The following is a 23,517-nucleotide window of genomic DNA, read 5'->3' on the forward strand; positions in this document are numbered from 1 at the left end:
GAACGTCAACACATATTGACCGATAAGCATAAAAATGCATCAGCCAGAGAAGTAAAAAATAATGAAAATATAATTCTTCTTAGCTCTCAAACTGTTTTTCCTGTAAAATCATATCGAATCAATAGTACAGTCCAAAACACTATTGATTTAAAAGATTTTTATCATCATTGCCAAAAATATATAATTGAAATTATAAAGCATTGCATGATAGAATATAGAGCCACTAAATTCAACCTAAGAGTTTATGGTACCTATATTAAACAAACAGACTGCATATAAATCTGTATACAAAAATGAAAACATTATCGATGAACTAAATATGGCAGTAGATAGCTTATTAGCATCGAGCAGTGAGTTTCAAGAAAAAGACTCTGGTTGGGCAATACAAAATTTCAATTATTTTGAAAGAGAGTACTGACGTATTTTGTTTCAAATGGTGCATACTGGCATTCATACTAACAAAACTCATGAGAGTGCTACCTTTACAACAGCAAAGCAAAAAAAAGTATTCACGAGAGAAAATGACAAAGCCCACAACTTACCACATTAATATTAATAACGAAATAATTGTATATGACGGAATAAGATTGGATTTTTCAGAAATCGAGTTTCCAATCACGAATAAAGGGATTATTCATTTTTAGAAAAATAATAAAGATTTTAGTATAAATATTTATGAGATCGATGCTGATGGTGACAAAATTATCAGACCAACGTTTAGAACTAAATGTATTCGAACTAACCGCATCAATATATTGGGAATAAGTAACGTAAACCAAGAAAGTATGCATAAGGCTTACATTACACGTGTAAAAAGATTATGCTACTCACAGCATTCCAAGGCCAAATCAGGAGGATATTTTTGTGATAACTGTCTACAGTTTTTCACAGCTAATAATACTACCCACAACAAACTTGAATGCGGAAAGATGGCCTCGTTTTACCCTGAACCAAAAACTACAACTTCATTTAAGGGCTTTCACAAAAAATTATCTCCTCCGGTGGTGATATATGCCGATATTGAGGCTGTTCTTGAAAACTATAGAACATGCCTAAATTCGTCTTCAACGTCGTTAACAAGAAAAGTGCAGAAGCATACTGCATGTGCCGTATCACATAAGCACATAAATATAATCCTTATCTCAACGCTGACGACCTGGACAAATATTTTGATAAATTTTCTGGAAAATACATAAAAAAAAAAAAAATACATTCATAAAAATTGTAAGCCAAAGTACAAATTAAGTGATCCCTTCTTTCCTGTAGTATTTCATAACATATCTAATTCATTACTGAATTAGATGGAGACTGAAGCCCCATACCCTTTAATAAAGAGCTTTATATAGCGCTAACGGAGACAATTTAAAAAAATGCCTCAAAGAGATATAAAATAAAATATATCGATTCGATTAGATTTTTAAATTCTAGTTTAGAAAAACTATCGAGCTACATGGAGGATAAAGATTTTAAAATTCTAAGTACTAAATTTGTCAGAAAATTTATAAGCTTGACCCTATTAACTATGTTACAGCACCGTCAATATCTTGGGATGCTATGCTCAAGGCGATAAGGAGTGTGTTAACTCAATGTACCCAATTTCTATAGATAATAATAAATATATAACTAACTTTGATTCAAGTAAACCAAATAACTATCTGTGCTATATTGATGCAAATAATTTATATGGTTGGGCAATGAGTCAACCCTTACCGCTTTCAGGATTTAAATTTTTAGGTAATGATCAATTAGAATCGTTCGATTATAAAAATATTTCTGTTGAGGGAAATGTAGGATATATATTAGAAGTTGATTTAGAATATCCTACTGATCGGCATGACTCACAAAACTACTTGCCTTTCTGTCCAGAAAACAAAGCTCCTCCAGGAGGTAAGCAGAAAAAACTTATAGCTGATTTAACGAATAAAAACGAATACATTATCCACTTAAAACAGCTTCAACTTTGTATACAGCATGGGTTTTGTCTTTTACACAATCATGCTGGTTAAAGCCTTATATTGATTTAAACACTGATCAAAGAAAATTAGCCGAAAATGATTATGAAAAAAATTTGTTTAAGTTAATGAATAATGCAGTACACGGCAAAACAATGGAAAATGTGTCCAAGCGAAGAAATATAGTATTAGTAAAACATTATAAATAAAAAATTCGCCAGGCTTTAGGCAACGCATAGCTAGACATGACTTCCATAGCGTTGAGATATTTGGGACAGATCTTGCAGCGATTGAATGAACACCATCAAAAATTATGTATGATAAGCCAATATACATAGGAGTTGCTGTTTTAGAATTATCTAAATGGTTAATGTATGAATTTTATTATAATTTTCTATTACTTAAAAGTCCTTCTTCGAAAATAATTTATATGGATACAGATTCATTTATTTTATCTTCAGAGAAAGACTTTTACGAAACTTTAAAAGAAAATCCTGAACGATTCGATACCTCAAATTATAAACTAGAAAACCAATTGAATATAGTTCAAGCTAATAATAGAAAACCTGGAAAAATTAAGGATGAACATGCAGGTAGGGCTATGACTTCTTTTGCTGGACTTAAGGCTAAGGCAGACTCTTGTTTAGTTGATAAGGAAGGAAACGAAAACGAATGTATAAAAAAATTAAAGGAGTTAAGAAATCAGTTATTAAAAAACTGAATCATGAAGATTATATAGAATGTATAAAATATAAAAAAACATTTTATGGATCCCAGCGAGTTATTCGAAGTAAGTCGCACATGCTCTATACTGAAATTATGAATAATATTTTTCCTTTTTAATATTTTCTCTACTAGGAAAGCATTTTTGTCCTTCACTTTTTGAAGTTCCTCTTCATAAAATGACCCATTAATAGGCGTACCCATATAATCTTGTATTTCATATGTTACGCGGTATGTAGACTTGACTTTTAAAACTTTAAAAACTTCTGTGGTCCAATTAGGTTCGTATCCCTTCATAAATGCTCCCTTGTATTTACTTATTCTAACAAAATCACCTACTAAAAATTTATGTTTTGGAAATATTTTTGGTATATTATATACTGATTTTAAAATGAACTCTTCATTTTTCGTGCAGACATATATAGGCTTTATTTTAATTGTTCGGTGATAAGAACTATTGAATTGATTTACGAGATAATTGATGTTATGTTATGTTACCCTGCATACTAAACATTTTCCACATACGATTTTTTAATGTTCGATTAAAGCGTTCACATATAAGATGAGATGCGTATAAGTATGATAATGATTTATATCAAATTTATCCATTAATTTCCTAAAAGTGAAATTAAAAAATTCTTTCCCTTGATCTGACTGAATATTCTTGGGTGTACTTTTACTCTATTTAAAAACAGATTTCATTGCCTCTGCTACATCCAGGGCAGACTTTGTCTTAACTGCCTTGGCGTATGCATACTTTGAGAACGTGTCAATAACGGTCAGTAAATATCTAAAACCCTTATTTTCTTTCCAAAACGGTATCATTTCAACTAAATCAATTTGCCATTTGTCAATTATCCCTTTTTGAACGAACTTTCGCCGTATAAAGTTTTTTCGCGCTCATCTTAAGGTGTTGATTTATTAGTGTTATTTTTTATTTGATGACGATGGTTGATTAGTCAATAATGCTTACTATGTACAAGAACATCCCTTTTGAAAAAATATTCCTAATCTTAGTAATGATCTCCAAGACTCAGAATCAAACTCAATTTTGTTACCATACTGATTAATCACAAAAACGTACTGATTATCTGATTTCCGTGCAAGCACGGATGATCAATAATTGTATCAGGCATCAAGAAGTCATACTGGTCCAGTTTCAACTGAATAAATTCCTTATACGTAAGCAGTTGCATCCATTCGTCTTTGTCAAATCCAATGAAATTATTTTTACTTTGCTGCATCCAAACCATCGCCAAACATTTTCGAGTAGTTGACAGACCACAATTCAATTTTAAGTTATGAACAACAACTCGAATCCAAAAATGACTTCGTGGTCCTGTTTCTTTCGAGAAGTTTTATTTCTTTTAGTTACACACACGTCCATCAGGTAAGACTACTTTAAATAAACTGTAAATATGTTCTAGTCTTACCGGTATATAAAGGAGAAAGCCCTAGCAAGCACACCCTCAGTTGATTAAAAAATCTCAACCAATGATGAACACAGTCGATCGAAATTCAAGCATTATAGTAGATTTTCAATATGTACTTGGTAACAACAAACAAGTTCTCCTTAAGGAGCTGGCGTTTATGCCTGCTGGAACTGTTATACCTAATTTTTTCCATTTCAAACCGCCATATAACATAAAAGAATTGGATAATGGAGCTCTTAAGCAGCAGCACCTTAACCAGCAGAACGTAAACGGATTGGATTGGTCAGCTGGAGATATTCCATACACAAGTCTTGAAGAAATACTCACACCACTCAATAAGTATCACACAGTTCTTGTTCGTGGTGAAATTAAAAAGAATTTTTTAATCAAGTATTTATCAACAAACAATCGATATAGATATTGGAAGAAGTTTAACTCAACTACCCAATTTTTTTACGAATTGTAGAATACACAAGAAAAAACTTCCACTTCGATGTTCATTAAATAATTTATTTAAGCTGTTTGTATTCTTAGAAAACACCAATTATGAAATATATAGTAATGGTGACACATGTGTTTAAAATTTAGTAAAAAGAAATTCATGGTCCTATCAGGTTGTCTCTTATTACGGATTCTTTTAAGAGATTTTTTGGAAATGATCCCCGTAAAAATGGATACACGCAACTTATTTATTGTAATTATTGCGGATCTGATACTCATTTCGAGAAGAACTGCTCCAAGAAACGCGATCAAGAGAATATTAATAAAACCTAGTATAACTTAAAAACATTATATAAGCAATTAGTAATAATATAATATATTAAAATTCATTCCGAATAAAATAAATTTTTTTAATACAAAAAATGTTTACACAATTTATACATCCTTTTAAAATGCTTATTTGTGGACCCTCAGGATCGAGAAAAACAACCTTTTTAGAAAATCTAATCACCAAAAAGAATGATCTTTTTAATATTACAATAGATCGAATTATTTGGTGTTATGCAGAGGAGAGTGCCAAGCCCAATTTCGAAAAGATAGAATATTTTAAAGGAGTCCCTGAAACAGTTGAAAATGAAACGAATGAACCAATTCTTTTAATATTGGATGGCTTGATGATGGGAGCCTTTAATAAAAATGTGTGTGAGCTGTTTACAAAAGGATCACACCATAGGAATTTATCAGTAATAGTGGTAACTCAGAACATATTTCATAAATCTTCGCACACCAGAGATATTTCACTAAATACCAAATACATTGTTGCTTTCAAAAATCCTCGTGATAAGCTTCAATTTCAATGTTTAGCAAGACAAATTTACCCAGAAAACCCCACGGAGCTATTTAGAATATATAAAGAAGTAACGGAGCAACCTCCCGGATATTTACTTATTGATCTCACTCAGGGCATTAACGATCTCTTAAGATTTAGATCTGACATTTTTAATTCAGAATATTCTGTGTGCTATTCAAATAAAAATGATTTACAAAAAGAGCCTAAATCGCTTGAAAGCGAACAAACATTTATTGTATGTGCTCAAAAAGGCCGAAAATAGACTACGTAAGGCAATTATAAGCAATAGTAATAGTGACCTGGTAAAAACAATAATAGAGATTGTATTGAACACATTACAGGGAAACCATAAAGTTACTAAATCCCATCTTAATGCTTTAAAAAAGTATAAAAATTCATTGCGCTACCTTTCGTGCCCAAAGCGTACATTAAACTCTAAAAGAAAAGTCCTTATTCAAAAGTCCTTATTTCTACCGATTCTAATAACTTCATTGCTTTCTGGAATTTTTAGAAAACTATTAAAAAACAAGGGAGAACGCTATAGTCGAGTACCTCGACTATCAGATACCCGTTACTCAGCTAAATGGAGATATGCAAGCAGCAAAGCGAGATTAAAATGCGCCACCTACCGGCGGTATACAGATTTAAGCGTTATGGGCGTTAGAGTGGGCGTGGCAAATTTTTTTTTGGATCAATCGATAGGTATTGACGAGACCAATACATTTCAGTTAAAATTTTTTATCTAGCATGAAAATTGTGGGCGTCACAGGGTTTTGCGGTTTGTGGGCGTTAAAGTGGGCGTGGCAAATTTTTTTTGGATCAATCGATAGGTATTGACGAGACCAATACATTTCAGTTAAAATTTTTTATCTAGCATGAAAATTGTGGGCGTCACAGGGTTTTGCGGTTTGTGGGCGTTAAAGTGGGCGTGGCAAATTTTTTTTTGGGTCAATCGATAGGTATTGATGAGAACATTACATTTCAGTTAAAATTTTCTATCTAGCATCAAAACTGTAGGAGCCACAGTTTTGGGCGGTTTGTGGGCGTTAGAGTGGGCGTGGCAGTCTACTGAAACAAACTTGCGCTGCGTAGGAAGCTCAGGAATCTGCACGCCAAATCTCAATAGCCTAGCTCCCATAGTTTCCGAGATCTCAGCGTTCATCCGGACAGACAGACGGACAGACGGACAGACGGACAGACGGACAGACGGACAGACGGACATGGCTAGATCGACTCGGCTAGTGATCCTGATCAAGAATATATATACTTTATGGGGTCGGAAACGCTTCCTTCTGCCTGTTACATACTTTCCGACGAATCTAGTATACCCTTTTACTCTACGAGTAACGGGTATAATGATTAAGAATAAACATAATTTAAGCAAAGTAATTTTAATGCATCCTAACAGCTATCAGAAATTGATAAACAATGATAGAGGAAATTAATTAATAAATATAAAATTTTTACCAATATTAAATAATAACAAAATAAGTGATTTCGATAAATGGATCAAAATTCGTCAAGAATTAAGTTACTATCAAAATAAAAAACGTAATAAATCATGGAATTTTCAAAATGAACAAAAAGCGAATCCTATTACAACCAAAACAATTGAATCCCAAACCACTGATTGGATTGATATAAAACCCAGCACATCAAAATCAACATCAAAGTACGATCACTCACGTCCGGAAAAATTTGAGTTTCCCGATTTACCACCTGAAAGTGATGATGAGGTTTATAGTTCAAATAAAAAAGAAAATGTTTTATCAGATAAACGAAAAGTGAGTGATATTTCTTATTTAGATAGTCAAACAGATAAAAGGAAAATAGGATTAGAGAAACCAGTGTTCAAAGTGAAGCTTAATGAACGACAACGTAAATTAAAAGCAAAACTACTAAAACTGAAAACGGAAACTTTACCTTATCAAAATTTTAAATATGTAACAGGACGTGAAAGGTTAATGCGATCGGTTAGAACAAAAAATCCAGTACAAACTGGGAAAAATAAATTAAATTGGATTTCGTATCATTAACTTTCATAAAAAATCAAATATGTGTTATTTAAATGAGATTTTTATCACATTGTTAAGTAATGACTCAATGAATGTATTTCCTGACAACGTAAAGTGTGCATTTACAAACATTGTAAACATTCCAGAAGACATGAACGATGATTGGGAAGTCGGTATTACAGATATAAATTTGAATAATTACATTAAATATATACCTAACCAAGATAAAAATGTCGTTGAAGAATCCGAATTTGTTAGTCTTGCAAATGGTGAAACATTTAGATATAAAAATGTATCCGTTCAAACGAATATACCTGAAAATGGATTGATTTTTATTTACACTGACATAATAAAACCAAGGTCAGTAGGTAGTAAAAGACCGCGATGTCTTCGTGTAATGCATTATAATGGAAAGGAAAAAAATATTCAATTTAAAAATATTGAATATTACCCTTTGGACATATGGTCACCAAATGAAATCTCAATACTAATTACTGATTCCAATGGATATAAGGTACCATTTGAAACTTCAGCTGTTCCGATCTTCGTTACTCTTCACTTTAGAAGAAGGAGAAGGTCAGACCTATAAATAATGCATACCCAAATATTATTTATTTAGAACCAAAATAGTCATCATGGTGAAATCTTATCAGGATTATTATGTAAATCAGTGTGGTGGGGGCTTAAGCAACATCGGAAGTCTTTACATAGCCGCATATAGTGCAACAAGGACGAGGAAACGGAAATTTTTTTAGCGGCCTTTTTAATTACATAAAACCACTTTTTCTTTCGGGCATAACTGCTATAAAAAATCAGGCTGCTGAGACTGGTAAGGCTGTAATCAATGAATTTGGGAGAAAGCCTTTAAGAAATATAATTCAAGAACAAAGTAAAATTGCTTTACAAAATCTTTCAAATAAAGCAATTGATAAAATTACCCGTTTTCAAAGTATATGTGGAAAAAGAAATAAAAGGCTAGGTAATAGGAGAAAACGACTTTATTATACATCTAAACGACAACGTAAACATACCCAAACGCAACATAAAAAAAAAAATCAACAAGAAAATTAAATATTAAAGATATTTTTTCTAAAGCAAAATGAGTACGCATATCGAATGTATGAAAAGTGAATTAGATTTGTTTGCGGCACACCCCACGCAAAGTTCTATTCTAAGAACTGAAGAAGTCTCATACAACCCAATTGCTTCTTTGGACGGTGCCTCTTCAATCGAATTTGTTTGCTTGGGAAATGGTGAAACGTATCGAGATTTATGAAGTGTTTATTTACGACTTGTTGTGCAACTTAAAAAAAATGATAACAACAGCATTGAAGGAAATGCTGTTGGTGTTGTAAACAATATTCTACATTCAATATTTAGAAGTTCGTCAGTTTATTTAAATAATATACTGGTATCGCAAAGTGATAATAATTATCACTATAGAAACAAACAATTTTAAACTATGGGAGTGACGCCTCTGAAAGTCACTTGGCCTCCCAAGGTTATTTTCCCAATTTTGGAAGAATAACAGCAGGGAAATATGTTTATCCGGACTCGAATGAAACCCTTAAAAATATGTTTCAAAATAGTAACAAGGTTGAGTTATTCGGAAAAGTTCATGGAGATATTTTCAATCAAACCAAACTGCTTGTTAACAATGCAGATTTAAGAATCAATTTGAATATTGAAAAAACAACGTTTTATTTAATGGAAACTGGTACTGAATCAAATTTAAAGATACTTGAAGCACAACTTTTAATGAACCACATAACAGTTAACCCAAGCATTTTATTGGCTCATCACCATGTTTTACAAACAAAAAATGCTCTGTACCCATTCAACAAGGTTGAAGTCAAATCATTCACAATATATCCGGGCAACAATACACTGTCGATAGACAACGCAGTTATTGGTCAAATACAAAATTTTCTGGCTTTTTGTATGGTTAAAAACCGCCCATACTCAGGAAACCGAGCCTTAGACCCATTTCAATTCGAACATTTTAAAATTCAACGCTTTAACCTATTGGTTAATGGAGTTCAAGTTCCTTCCCACGCTCTGGAGTTCGATTACTCGAACGCTGAAAAGGTTCAAAGATCAAGAGGTTATAATATGCTTTTTAGAATATGTGGAATTAAACATTACGATCGTAGACTTCAAATTACCAAGGAAATGTTTGATTCAAACAGATTTATATTAGCCTTTGACTTAACTGCTGATCAATCAAATTCAACTATATGTTCAAATTTAATCTCTCAAGGTACTATAAGAATCGAAGGAAGATTTTCGGAACCACTTGCTGAAGCAGTTACTTGCTTAGTATACTGTGAATACGATTCAATGATTGATATTGATAAGCATAGAAATATTCGTACGCTCTTTTAAAATGAATACTTTACAAATTGAATATTTTCTTTCAAAGCATTCAAAGACAAAATCTTTTTTTAAAGGAGTTTTTCCTTCGGATATGGTACCAAAAACTATTTTAAAGTATCCCGCACTAATAATTGCGAGTACCGACACTTCAGATCAACCTGGAACTTATTGGATTGCATTTTATTTTGATAGTCGTAGGCCAGCAGAATTTTTCGATTCATACGGTCAATATCCCCAGAAAAAAGAATTTTTAAAATTTTTAAAATCTAACGCTTATAAATTTTTTTTAATAAGCAACAACTACAGGTATTCTTTTCTAACACTTTCGGACATTATTGTATGCTGTGCGGTCTTTTTAAAAGTAAAAAGAAAACACTAAATTTTTTTTTAAGAAAATTCAAGAAAAACTACTTTTTATTTAACAATAAATTAATATTAAAAATGTTTAAGAACCATTTAAAAACATAAAAACATATATATTTATGTAAAATTAATTCGTTTTATTTATGGTTTTGGAGCAATACGTTTGTTTAACTTATAATATTTAATCATTAGACTAAGGGCTTCCTCTTTCAGTGCAGGCAGCATATGCGCTGACATGTGTCTGGTCCAGATGAGGCATCATCGTCCAGGGACAAAGTTTATACTGGAATCCAAACTTCGAATGGATCAATAGTTATTCCATTCTCATTTAATTTCCTAAATGGTATGTTTGTAGAAAATTTGTTCACATATCTTTTAGGAAGAAATATCCAAACATTTTTTTCGTCCTTATCAATTAAATACAGAGCTATTTTAGTTCCATATGGTGTCTTTTTCAGCTTACATCCAGTGATCTTATACTCAAATCCAATACATAGATTTTCAATTTTTGTGTAGCCAATCACAGGCTTCACGTCATTTAAGGTCTCTAAGAAGTCCTATCAAATTCAACAAAATTAGGTGATAAAGTATTTACTTTTAATTTATATGCATACCATTTTTGATCAGCGTAAGATTGGATTCGTTGTGCACTAGTACCTAACTGTTGTATACTAATTCTTTAACCCGAAATTACATGGTCTTTTATACTTGTCAAAAACTATATATTTCTATAAACTCATGTGGAGTAAATGAGATAACAATATGTCCTCATTATATGTACCAAAATACTTATTCAAACTATGTAATACCTGAGAATAAAGTCAGAAATGCATATCAGTATGTCTATCTCGTTTTATATTTATATAAATCTTTCAATAGCGTTAAAATAAGGTTAGTATATATAACGTAAGAATTGTCCCTCAAATTTGTTTTTCATATAATAATATTAAATCTGGTTTCTGCTTGCAGTCAGACATTAATAGATTCCAGGAATGGTGTCAGTACAACCTTTTGAATTTAAACTATCTTAATTGCAACGTTATGACTTTTTATAGGGGTACGCCAACGTTCATGAGTTACTCTCTTCAGAACATGTCCCTGGACCGAATATACTCAGTAAACGATTTAGGTGTTCTCCTAGATCCTAAACTTAAATTTGACTCCCACATAACCTCTACTGTAAATAAAGCTATGACTGTTCTTGGGTTTATAAGGCGTTGGTCTAATGAATTTGATGATCCATACACTACCAAATTATTATTTACCTCACTTGTCCGTCCTAATTTAGAATACTGTTCTTCCGTTTGGAGTCCTCAGTATCAAGTGCTCATTGACCGTATAAAGTCCGTACAGAAACAATTTCTTCTTTTTGCCTTACGTGGTTTGAACTGGGATCCAAGCGTCAGGTTGCCTTCTTACTCGAGTAGATTGCTATTAATTAATTTGCCTAGTCTAGTAAGCCGTAGAATTATGCTTGGTACTATTTTTATGAATAATATCAGAGGCGATATTGATTCTGTAGATTTGGTAAGCCGCCTAACTTTCAATGTTCCTATTAGACTAATGCGAAACTACCATCCTATCAACTTGCCACGATGTTCATCTAATTTTAGTCAGCATGGGCCCCTTCGCGTTCTTTCTAATAATTATAACAACCTATATCATTTAATTTGTTCCTCAACTTCTATCCCTGTACTAAAAACTAAAATCTTAGCTCATTTGCTTTAGTCTTGTTGATCTATGTTTTGTCCTGTCTTTATTTGTTCTATGTACCTTCCTCGCGAACCGTATTTGCCCGAAATAAAAATGGGCCCGCGCGTAACAAGCACGTGCTTGGTGTCGTTTGGGCCACTTGTTTGTACTGCTCTTAGTGCATCAACGTTCAACAACATATATATAAAAAAAAAAAAAAAATATATTAGCCCTCAATTTTAAAATAGTTATACCCGTTACTCGTCGAGTAAAAGGGTATACTAGATTCGTCGGAAAGTATGTAACAGGCAGAGGGAAGCGTTTCCGACCCCATAAAGTATATATATTCTTGATCAGGATCACTAGCCGAGTCGATCTAGCCATGTCCGTCTGTCCGTATGAACGCTGAGATCTCGGAAACTATGAGAGTTACAATACTGGGATTAGGCACGCAGATTCCTGAGATTCCTGCGCAGCGCAAGTTTGTTTCAGTAGAGTGCCACGCCCACTCTAACGCCCACAAACCGCCCAAAACTGTGGCTCCTACAGTTTTGATGCTAGATAAAAAATATAATATATAGATATAAAAATTTAACTGAAATGTATTGTTCTCATCAATACCTATCGACTGACTCAAAAACAAGTTTGCCTAGCCCAATTTAACGCCCACAAACCGCGAAAACCTGTGACGCCCACAATTTTCATGCTAGATAAAATTTTTTTACTGAAATGTATTTTTCTCATCAATACGTATCGATTGGTCTAAGAAAAAGTTTGCCACGCCCACTTTACCGCCCACAAACCGCGAAAACCTGTGACGCCCACAATTTTCATGCTAGATAAACAAATTTAACTGAAATGTATTGGTCTCGTCAATACCTATCGAGTGGTCCAAAAAAAATTTGGGACGCCCATAACGCTTAAATCTGTATACCGCCGGTAGGTGGCGCATTTTAATCTCGCTTTGCTACTTGCATATCTCTATTTAGCTGAGTAACGGGTATCTGATAGTCGAGGTACTAGACTATAGCGTTCTTCCTTGGTTTTACTTTATTTTTCCTTATGCATCGTGTATTTATAATTAAAAAGTTGAGAATCTAGATCAAATAAAACATCTAGTAATGCGTCGTCATCTCCATCATCCAGCAAAGTTAAATAATGGTTAGTCGGTGGCGGTTGAGGTCCCATAAGTTTTTCAAAGATGTGGCCGTCGTTAGGAAAAACCTCATCTTCTGGTCTGGATAGGTCGTCGTCCAATTGAAGTTCCTGTGCACACTGAAATACATCTTCACCTTCTTCGTGTGTGATAAGGTAGTTCAAAAAAGTCTGCGTAGTAGTCCCCAATGGAAACTGGCTCCACTCAAGGGACTCCAATCCTGGGCCCTATTTTGGGTCGAGGATGCAGCCGGTTGAAATACGCTTTGTAGGAGGCGATCAACCGAATCTTCTGCTTCGGAAACCTGCACAAGGTCCAGATCCGAGTTTTCAATTATTTCAAGATCAGAATCTTGCGTGGGTGGTGATTCCAGGTTGTCAATCTACGGTTAGATCCATAGATACGCAGTACTGAGGCATTTGAAGAACTGATCCTGAGCAATTTGAGTGGTGTCATTTTTATAGTCTATAATGTTCACTTAACAGGTTGACATCTACAGGGAGTGCATACAGGCATCTTGTACTCCTAGAACCAATCCAATTGGTTCTCGAACATAAGGGGCAGCCCAATACCCCAGTAGAATGGTTATTAGAAGGAAAACGATCACAAGGATTGATAACAAGTTACCAGGGGTAAACGTGGCGTAGGAGGGGTTAGGATGTAGGTAAATATCGAAGGTGTACAACTTCGACATAGGTTAAGGAAAGGCAATCTCTGTGTAAGCAAGATATGAATAAATGGTCAGTTAAGGTCGGGCCAGCATTGGCATAAGATGTCGCGATGCAAACATTCGAATTTCCTAAGCCTTAAGCTAAGAGTAGCTATTAAAAGCGGTTGCGGAGGTTTTTTAGGCGGTTTTAAATGTATTTTGTATGAGTTGTTTTTAATTGCAAGAGTTACCTACCCTACGGACCCCCCAACCAAACCACCTCGTGCTACCCTGGACGGCGGCCAACGATCGGTCAGTGGCCGCCCATTCCAACCAGAAAGTGCAGCGTCAACAACAAGCAGGATGTAGCTCTGTCGCAACATCGGTTGCCGACACCAAAGACCTACACACATACACATATACTTACACTTAGAATTACGAACATTTGTATTCAGCTGAATAAGACATTTTCGTGCAGCGAGGGTATACATAAACCCAAGCTGAGTAATAAACTTTACTCTTGATTTCAAACTCAAACGGAGCAGCAGCATTCTTTATTTCTACTGGAACCAACCAAATACTTAACATTAACGCTCACCACTATTTAACTCGACCGAGCTGGAGGAGTGCACCATTTCCTTTGACTGCAATGATTTGATGTCATCCCATAAATGTGAGCGCTGGACAGGATTAAGCAACAGCACAGTACCGCCTTGAAGGTCAGACACCGTGAGCGTAGGGCGACGGATGCGATTACTAAACTTATAGACGTATCCGAGAATTCTTTGAAGGGCAGCAAAGGAATTGCCAAATTTTGAACTGGCCACTATGTCTTCGTATGGAGAATTAGTAGAATCCTTTGGCGAACCTCAAGCGTTGACTTTTCAGCAGTGATTGGGGTCGGCCAGTCAGCTTTGGGGTCACAGAGGAATTTTGGTCCATGAGCCCAGAGAGGAGACCTCTTGAGCTCAGCAGGAAAAGCACTTTGGGAGAGAATGTCAGCTGGATTTAAAGAAGTTGGAACATATCGCCACTCCACTGACTCAGTTAGCTCTTGAATGGCAGCTACTCGGTTCACTACAAAAATATTGAATCTGGGCCGCTCGGTTTTTTACTAAAACACTAGCCGTTGCTAAGAGCACAATATCATTACTAAACTCCTGTGCAATAAGAGCAGTCGAAGTGGAAGGCAGTGCAGAGGGTGAGGCAGAGGGAAGTGCTCCTTGAAGCTGTGCTGCATCGCTGCTCCAGAAATGATGCCATTGACTCCCATGTAGGAATTAAATTGAAGAAGGCAGGGTCCTCTAAACGCTCTTCCCACTTTGCCTGACTTGCCGGATTCAACTTTTGGAACAGGACTTGGACGATAATGCATCCTACGATTTTTTCCGTCGTGCCCAGTCCTTTGAGAGCGCGAATATGAGCGTTGAATTTATCGGACAGCTCCCGAAGTGTCGAGGCGGAACCACTCTGCACCGCCTTTAGTCCCAGGATCTTAGTAATGTGTGCCTGAAAAACCAAACGTCGATTATCAAATCTATTTTGCAGCAAGTCCAAAGCAACTGCGTAGTTGCCATCCGAAATTTCCAATGAGCGAATAGTTTCCAACGCTACGTCCCTCAGGCATGATCGTAGATGCTGCAACTTTTCTACGTTGGTGAGGTCCGGATTACTATCTATGATCGTGGTAAACATAAAATAAAAGTCAGACCAATTTGCATAACCTCCAGCGAATTTCGGAAGCTCCAGTGGGGGCAGCAATGCTGCCCCATGTCGAGGCTGACGCTGCTGGGGGCCGAAAACTCCCGGAGTGAGGCCGTCAGCAAAAGTTGAGTGCAAAAGAAGCTGTGAGGCGCGCTTTGAAATTTCGGATCGAACCGATGACTTCAGAATTACGAGAATGTCATCAAATTTCTCACTTAAATCACTTTCAATTTCCTCGAAATCCAATTCTTCGAGCTCACTGAAAACCTTTTTAAATGACTCTTGAAGCTCATCAATCAACTCCAACCTCACATGAAGACCGGATTCGTCGCATGAAGTTAACGCCGTACTTGATAGGGAATGCACTAAACGCTCCACTCTATTAAATAAAGCCGTCTCCTTGCGCTTTCAAAATATTGCCCTGTTTGCATCAGCGGTAACATCTCCAAAAATTCCCGTAGGCATGGCTACAACAACAAAAAATTCGGCTCCAGCGAGAAGATAAGCGCAAAACAAACGAGGGAGTAACAGCCCGTTACTTGGCTATGTACGCTTCTATGTACATATCAAACAAAAACACCTCTTAACGAGGTAAAAAGTAGTGGCGAATGCGCTCTTAACTAAAATTTCTAATATCAACAATTGTGACGAAAAATGATTATACATTCGATAAAATAAATAAACTATATTAAATTTATGATTTCGGCCCGCAACAGTAAATATTTATTTACCTACACGTACACTTTCATGTTCCACTTTGGCTTAACTTTATTCTAATAAGGTATGGGTTGTTTACACTCACATTTTAATATGAATGAAACATATAATATGAATATTAAACTTTTTAATAACAAGTTTTATCGCTTCAATTACCTATTTTAATAGCACAAGTTTGGAATCTCAAGGGTTGTATAGTTTCAAATTCCAAGAGAAATCTGTCGTTTCTTACATTTCCCGCTGAACTAGCGAGTTTTTCCAAGGTGGTAGAACAAATTGATCAAGTTTCCTATTTCGATTAGCTTCATGCAAGCAAAGGACCCTAAAACCATAACAGATTTTCCGTTTGAAAAAATCTAATAAGAATATATTTTATCAAGTTGGTTTTTTTCTTGTTTATTCCAATAAGTATGAAATATTACGTATACGGAGCTGAAACCAGTTGCACTTTTTATCGCTTAATATCTTCCAAACGGTAATTTTTAGGGCAAAAAGTGTTATATATCAAAAGTTGAGGAATTTTAAGGGCTATATGATTTAAAAGTTAAAAAGAAATCGTTCGACTCAATTTTACGAAAATAGTCAAAAAGTGGTTTTAAAAAATAACTTTGTATCATAACTCTAAATCTATTATATTCATACAACTTTACAATATGAAGAGTATTTAGCAAATGAAATGATCTTTTCAGAAATATATAGCACGTTTCCGTAGCATTAGTTGTTTAGCTACTATAAGCATTTTAAATCTGCCTTTTTTTTTATTTTCTGCTAAACTAGCGGGTTTATCCAAAAGTCGTAAAACAAACGTTTCCTATTTCAAGCTACTTTATACACCCATAGGGTTTTCGAAACCCCAAAACTAAGATGAGATGCATACAAACCCACAAACAAAGGGACAAACATTTTCACTTTGGGAAGAAGAAGAAAATCTTGTTTTTTGAATTACTTTTGAACGGAACATCGGATTTCAACAAATGAGGTGTCATTCGACGCGTATTCTCAGTAAAAATAAATCTAGCTAAATAGCCGGGGGCTTTTATCCCCACCGTATCCAGCAGCTCCAATTTTCTAAATTTGTACTTTTACATTTTCACCGCTTTTTCTCCCAAACAGATTTATATTTCGAAAATCTTGGTATACAATCTTTTTAGTTAGTGCGATACCTTTCGATTGCTGTATCACTCGTTATGATCGGACCATAGTTGCAGATTTTCAATTCTGCGGCTATATATATTAGTTGTCTTCGCACGCTCTCTTGCGCGCTTCGCCACTACGTGTACTGCCGTCCACAGTGATAGTAGTCTGCCGCATTCGCACACTCTCCTGGTACGTGGACTACCGTCCACAGCGATGTTAATAAAACGTAGTTATACCCTTCAAAAATAAAACTTTAAAAGGGTATATTGTATTCGTCCAGGTAGAAGAAAGCGTTTCTGACTTTATAAAGTGTACTATACTCAGGATATGGATGATGGTGTGGCACACCATATATAAATGCCATTGAATTTTGTTTTATTTTAAATTTGAAACACTATAGCTTTTCTTCTTGTTGTAGTTACACTTTTTAAAGAGTTTATATTCCTGACATATTTTCTATATTTTTTTTGCTAAAAAGGTAATTTTTATTAAACAATACAACTCTAAAAAAATGATGTTACTCTGATCTCCGCCTGCAGTACAGCTCGCATGCACATGCGATCAAAAAGGGAAAATTAATTCATTAAAAACAAGGAAGAACGCTATTGTCGAGTACCTCGACTGTCAGATACCCGTTACTCAGCTTAAGGGACCAAAGAGAAATGGATATATGCTAGCAGAAAAGCGAGATTGAAATGCGCCACCTACCCACGATTTCAATATATGGTTATGTGGGCGGTAGACTGATTTAAGCGTTATGAGCGTTAAAATAGGCGTGGCAAATCGGCAATAGGGTCAATCAATCAAGACTAATACATTTCAGTTAAATTTTTTTCTTGCATGAAAAGTGTGGGCGCCACAGGCTCTGGCGGTTTGTGGGCGTAAAAGTGGGCGTGGCAAACTTTTTTTGTATCAACCGATAGGTATAGACAAGACTGATACATTTTAGTTAAAATTTTTTATATAGCATACAAATTGTGGGCGCCACAGGTTTAAGCAGTTTGTGGGCGTTCGAGTGGGCGTGGCATATTCACGTGACAAATTTGAGCTGCGTACAAGGCTCCGGAATCTAAATCTGAAATCCTAATTCTCCATCTTTGATTGTTTCCAAGATATCAACGTTAATATTTGCGATTTTTTGAAGTTTGTGGGTGGTTTGTGGGCGTTTAAGTGGGCGTGGCAATTTTTGTTGAGTCACTTTTTTTGATGAGAACAATACATTTTAGTTAAAATTTTTGTTCTAGCATCAAAACTGCATCTAACTGCGTTACAGTGGGCGTGGCACCCTGCTGAAACAAACTTGCGCTGCGTAAGAAGCTCATGAATCTGCATAAAACTTAACTGAAATGTATTGGTCTCGTCAATGCCTATAGATTGATACAAAAAAAATTTCCACGCCCACTCTAACGCCCATAACGCTTAAATCTGTCTACCGCCCACATAACCATAAATTAAAATCATAGGTAGGTGGCGCATTCTCGCTTTGCTGCTTACATATCTCAATTTCCCTTTGGTCCCTTTAGCTGAGTAATGGGTATCTGATAGTCGAGGTACTCGACTATAGCGTTCTTCCTTGCTTAAAACTTTTTAATTAAAATGGCAAGCACTCAGCCCTATACGCATTTTATCGGTGCTGACCACGTTATGTTTCCATTCTACTCTCGTCGCGCATTCCTCTCGTGGCCAGCCATCACTTATTTTCCAGCCGCTAATGTGTTAATGGCTGCCTCCTGAGATCCATTTGCTGACCATTTTGATTGCAATTTGCGTCGGGGGTCTTCAGGTAGTCTTCGTCATCCCAGAGCTGCAGGTCAGTGGTGCCCCAAATAAGGTATACCAGGTTGCCGAAGAAAAAAACAACGGCAGTCATGGCAAACACGATCTGCCACTGACTCCTCGAACCCTGAGTAAATAAAGGGAAGTGTAAGTAAATATATAAAATTCTTGCCAAAAACATTGTACATGAAAAAACGAGCTTTAGATCACGTAAAACTCGCAGGGTAGCCGGCGTAGCTGTCGTATATCTATGAGCAAGTATATTATTACTAAATACAAGTTATTGCATTTCAAACTGACAAGAACAAGAGTTTTTTCTCGGACAACAACTTTATGATAATCCCAGAGTGAAAGAGAGAGCCATTTATCTACATAGGTAAATTGGAAGCGATTGGGGAGCACCAATATATCTAAGCAAGTCAGTTAACAGTTATTAAGATCAAATGGCTGTGCGTTGATACCTAGATTTTTGAAGTTAGCTTTATATATATGTATAGATCAGTGGTCGGCACACACATATCATCACAAGTTTGCCTTGCATTAGTGTGAGTGTAACAAACACGAAGTTTGCGCGCGGCGTGCTGTAGCGAGACGTTTCTCTGCTTTGCACTGAGATCCTCTGCCACAGCAACAAAAAAGCGCGCCGAAGTTGAGAAAAAATGACCCGAAGACCCATGCCGAAGTCACACGAACATGTACCGTTATACGTGAGCGAGCAGAGGATGGGCAGAACACTTCCCTATGCTCACTAGATAGGCCGCTGCCGACCACTGCACTATGGGGAAAATTACCACTTTATCTGGCATTTGCATGTTTTTTAAAAGTTTTCTAATTACGACAATTTTACTGTTAACGCATTAAGAAAACATCAGACTGTTATGCCCCAAACTCAAAATGTTAAATTTAACAGTCCCCTGTTAGAAAAACGGCTGTTAAGTCAGCTGTTGCAATCGAAAGCACGTGCGGCTAAGTTGTGTGAATTTGTACGCTGAGTTTGGATTTTAATATTTAATGATGGAACAACAACTAGAGGAAAACCAAAACATGAATGCTGATCTCGCAGTGCACTGGTATAGATGAACTGCCCCTTGACTTGTCGGATAGCAAAATTGGATTTTCATAAGTTGAAAATTTAGCTAAATACTCAAAATTGCGATAATGTTGCATCGGTGTCCAAGTATTTTAAACGATGTCTTAAAATAAATGTTAGAAACGCAAAGAATACTTTGTTTAAGCAAAATCAAAAACCAAAATTTCATCGACCTTGGATAATCAAATACGTGTGTGTAATTATGTGTGGGCTTGCATGTATGGGACTTTCTACATCAACCCGGCCACCTCCTGTTTTGGTTATATCCGTTACTCTTACTAGAGTAAAAGGGTATACTAGATTCGTTGGAAAGAATGTAACAGGTAGAAGCGTTATATAAGTTAACACAATTAAGGGGTAACTTATAAGTCGGTAAAAACCTTGTGTGAATCTTGGATCACCCTAGTGATTTGATGTGCATACTCAGCAGTGACGCTTTTAGGGGCCCTGCTTGGCCCGTGGCATGGTAAGTTATGCTTTTCTTGCTAGTGTCAGCAAATTTTGTTCTGACAAGCGGTCGCCTTGCCGTCCACGATTAGCTGGGGTATGACTTAAAATTTCAGTTTAATTTTTATATTAATAAAGAGCGCATCGATCCATTGAGTTGACTCCAGCAAAAGCGGTATTATTATTAAATTGGCTATCGAGCCTTAAGGGCCGTTAGCGGATTGATATGGAACGTCCTATATTTCAATTGTTTGTGCTTACTTGTTTTTGTATCATAATGTAATTAATATTTAGCATAAGGCTAAGTATGCAACAATATACTTATACCAAAACTTAGAAAGTAAAGTAAACAATTTTATACTTCGCGGTCCTAACATTTAGGGCTAGTTCTTTTTTTTTTAGTTGGCACGGTTAATGACATCTGGGCCAAATTTTATGTCAATGTCATCAATAACTTTTTGGATTTTTCGAGTGTGTTAGGGCGGGGTGGCTTGATCGCTGAAAATAGCTGAAGTCCCCAGAACAAATGGTAGGCAAAAAACACGGGGGTACTTTGGGGGTTTTACGCGACGTGCTTAGATGTTTATTGGTTCACTTGGAAATAAGAACTAGTTAAGCATAACTTAACTTAAGCGCTCCAGAGCGGTGCTGAGACTTAGGGGAGAGATGGAGAGGGAGAGCGGACAAAGTGCGAGAGAGAGCGACAAAGTCGTTCAAAAATCAATATCATATTGACAGTTTTTTTTAATTTTCGTAGTGTGGTGCACTTTGAATTCCTTACACCCAGCAAAACTGTTAATAAAGAATATTATTTGAGCGTTATGCGTCAAACTCAAAAGGTTGTAATGACACCATTCCTGGAATTTGTTTATATCTGACAGCAACCAAAACCAGAAACCGATAGAGGAAAGATCATTTATAAACAGAGTAAACAGAAAGGGGCCTAAATGACTACCCTGAGGCACTCCACATGTTACATAGATCATCTTGGAACAGCGTTTTTAAACATAACCCTCTAAGATCTCCTAATCAAATAACTTGAAAGCCAAGTAAACAGATTTATCTGAAGCCCGAACAGATCTAACTAGAATAAAAGAAGAAAGTCAAGTGCTTTGCTATAGTATGTATATATAACGTATGCAATTTTTGCTAAATCTATCTATTACAAAAGATGTCGGTTCGAGCAGGTTAGAGGCAGCGGATATTCGGTTAACAAAACCATGTTGACACGTTGATATCAGAGACAAGCACAAATGCTGCAAATAAGACGTAATAATGTGTTCAAATGTTTTAGGAATTGCGGACAATTTAGAAACATCTCCATAGTTCTGGACATCCCTTTAGGTGGAGTGAAATAATAAAATAATCTTTTTATATAGTAGGAAAATCAGATGATGATATAGATAAATAAAAAAGTTTAAGTATCGGTTTTCAAATGGTTCGGGCACAAATCTTAAGCACACACCCAGGGAGTCCATCTGGCCCAGGAGAATAGGTAGGCGTTGTAGTTTCTAAATCACCTAAGACAGAACTTACGGTAATTTCAGGAGGAAAAGTACAGTTTCACTTAAGTGATTATGGTAGTTAGAATTAGACTCAGAAGCCTAACTATTACTAGTTTTGAAGAACTCCACAAATAAGTCCGCAATTTTGTAGTCCGTAGATATCTCAATTGAGTTGAAACGTGCAGATATAGGCAATGCCGAAGACTTTCGCTTAGCATTAACAAAGTAAAAAGACTGCCTCGGAAAATTCAAATTTACATCGGTTAAAATAATTGGAATAGCAAGGACTGTTGAGAAAATAAAACTGGTACGAGCTTAAAGTTTTCTAAGTCTTTGCAGCGCATTGGTAAACCAATGATGCCTGTTTAGCCTTTCGAGAAAGACCATCAGGAACGCATTCATTAAAAAAAGAGTTTAGGACACTATAAAATAGTTCAGTAGCTCTTTCAATATCCATGCAATTATATTAATTTAACCAATTATATTGGAAAATATTATACGCTTGGCCCTCGCTTTACACGGGGTTACGATCCTAGAAATCCTTGTGGTAAGCGAAATCTTGTTAAGCGAAACATGGATTCAGTACAAAACAAGGTGTTACGTTCCCAAAATTCAGAAATGGCAGCAAAAAAAAATTATGTATTGTTCAAACTTGGTCTCTTTTTATTAAAATTTCATACATTTGTTCAAAATTAACCAAAAGTTATTATGTATACATTCATATTTTAAAATTTAAAGTTGGTATTAAATTAAAAGTTAATTAACAAGTTAAACTTGATAGAAATTTAAAAATGTTAAAAAGTAAGGAGGTCATATGTTTCTGTTCTTATCAAATTTGAAATGCATTTGGTGGCATTGATAGTTTAAGCCAGTTTGTTTCAACATGTTTTCTTTTTTGGTGGCTCCTTATCAAAAAAGTCAGACATTTTCGATTGTTTGGTGGCTTTTAAAGCTTCTTTATAGCACTCCTTATAAGGCAATAGTATTTTTTACAACACTCTCTTAAACTTAAGTCGTCGTTCGATGACCGATGACAAAAAGCACGATTCCAAGCTGCTAGCATATTCGAATACTTCTATAGCTTTTCTATCTTTAAACTAATCGGATCGGTTTCTTCGTCATCTGATTTCAAGCAAGGATTCGTCATTAATTTCTTCATCTTCACACAACTCTTGCAAATCACAAATTGCCATGTCGTCGAAACCTTCACCTTCAATCAAGTGAGCAAGGTCCAACAAATCCTGGAATCCACGTTTTGACACTTCCATTTCACAGCTTTTAACAACCTCTGGCCATAATTCCTCCAGCATCTATTTAATGTTGACACCTTTATCTCTTTTCAAGATAAGTTTACCAACTCAAGGCTATCTTTGTTCAGGCCCACTGTCCGGCGAACCTGGAGCGGCCCCGCTATCTAACTGCACCGCTCTCTCGCTCTCTCGCGCTCCCGCTCTCCCGCTCTGTTCCCAGCTCCCCTCCGTGAAGTCTCCG

General features: G+C 35.7%; 1 protein-coding gene across 1 annotated transcript in view; it reads right to left on the reverse strand.

Annotated features, from left to right (window-relative positions):
- Positions 1–17,534: 17,534 nt before the first annotated feature.
- The window catches only part of LOC118877099 (putative inorganic phosphate cotransporter), a 128,955-nt gene continuing 122,972 nt past the window's right edge, over positions 17,535–23,517 (reverse strand). Inside the window, exon 5 of the mRNA XM_065863929.2 lies at positions 17,535–19,111. Coding sequence (XP_065720001.2) covers positions 18,917–19,111 — 195 coding nt within the window. The 3' untranslated portion in view covers positions 17,535–18,916. The remainder of the gene's footprint in view (positions 19,112–23,517) is intronic.

This window comes from Drosophila suzukii, chromosome 2R (genome assembly GCF_043229965.1).
Source record: "Drosophila suzukii chromosome 2R, CBGP_Dsuzu_IsoJpt1.0, whole genome shotgun sequence".
Classification (NCBI taxonomy): domain Eukaryota; kingdom Metazoa; phylum Arthropoda; class Insecta; order Diptera; family Drosophilidae; genus Drosophila; species Drosophila suzukii.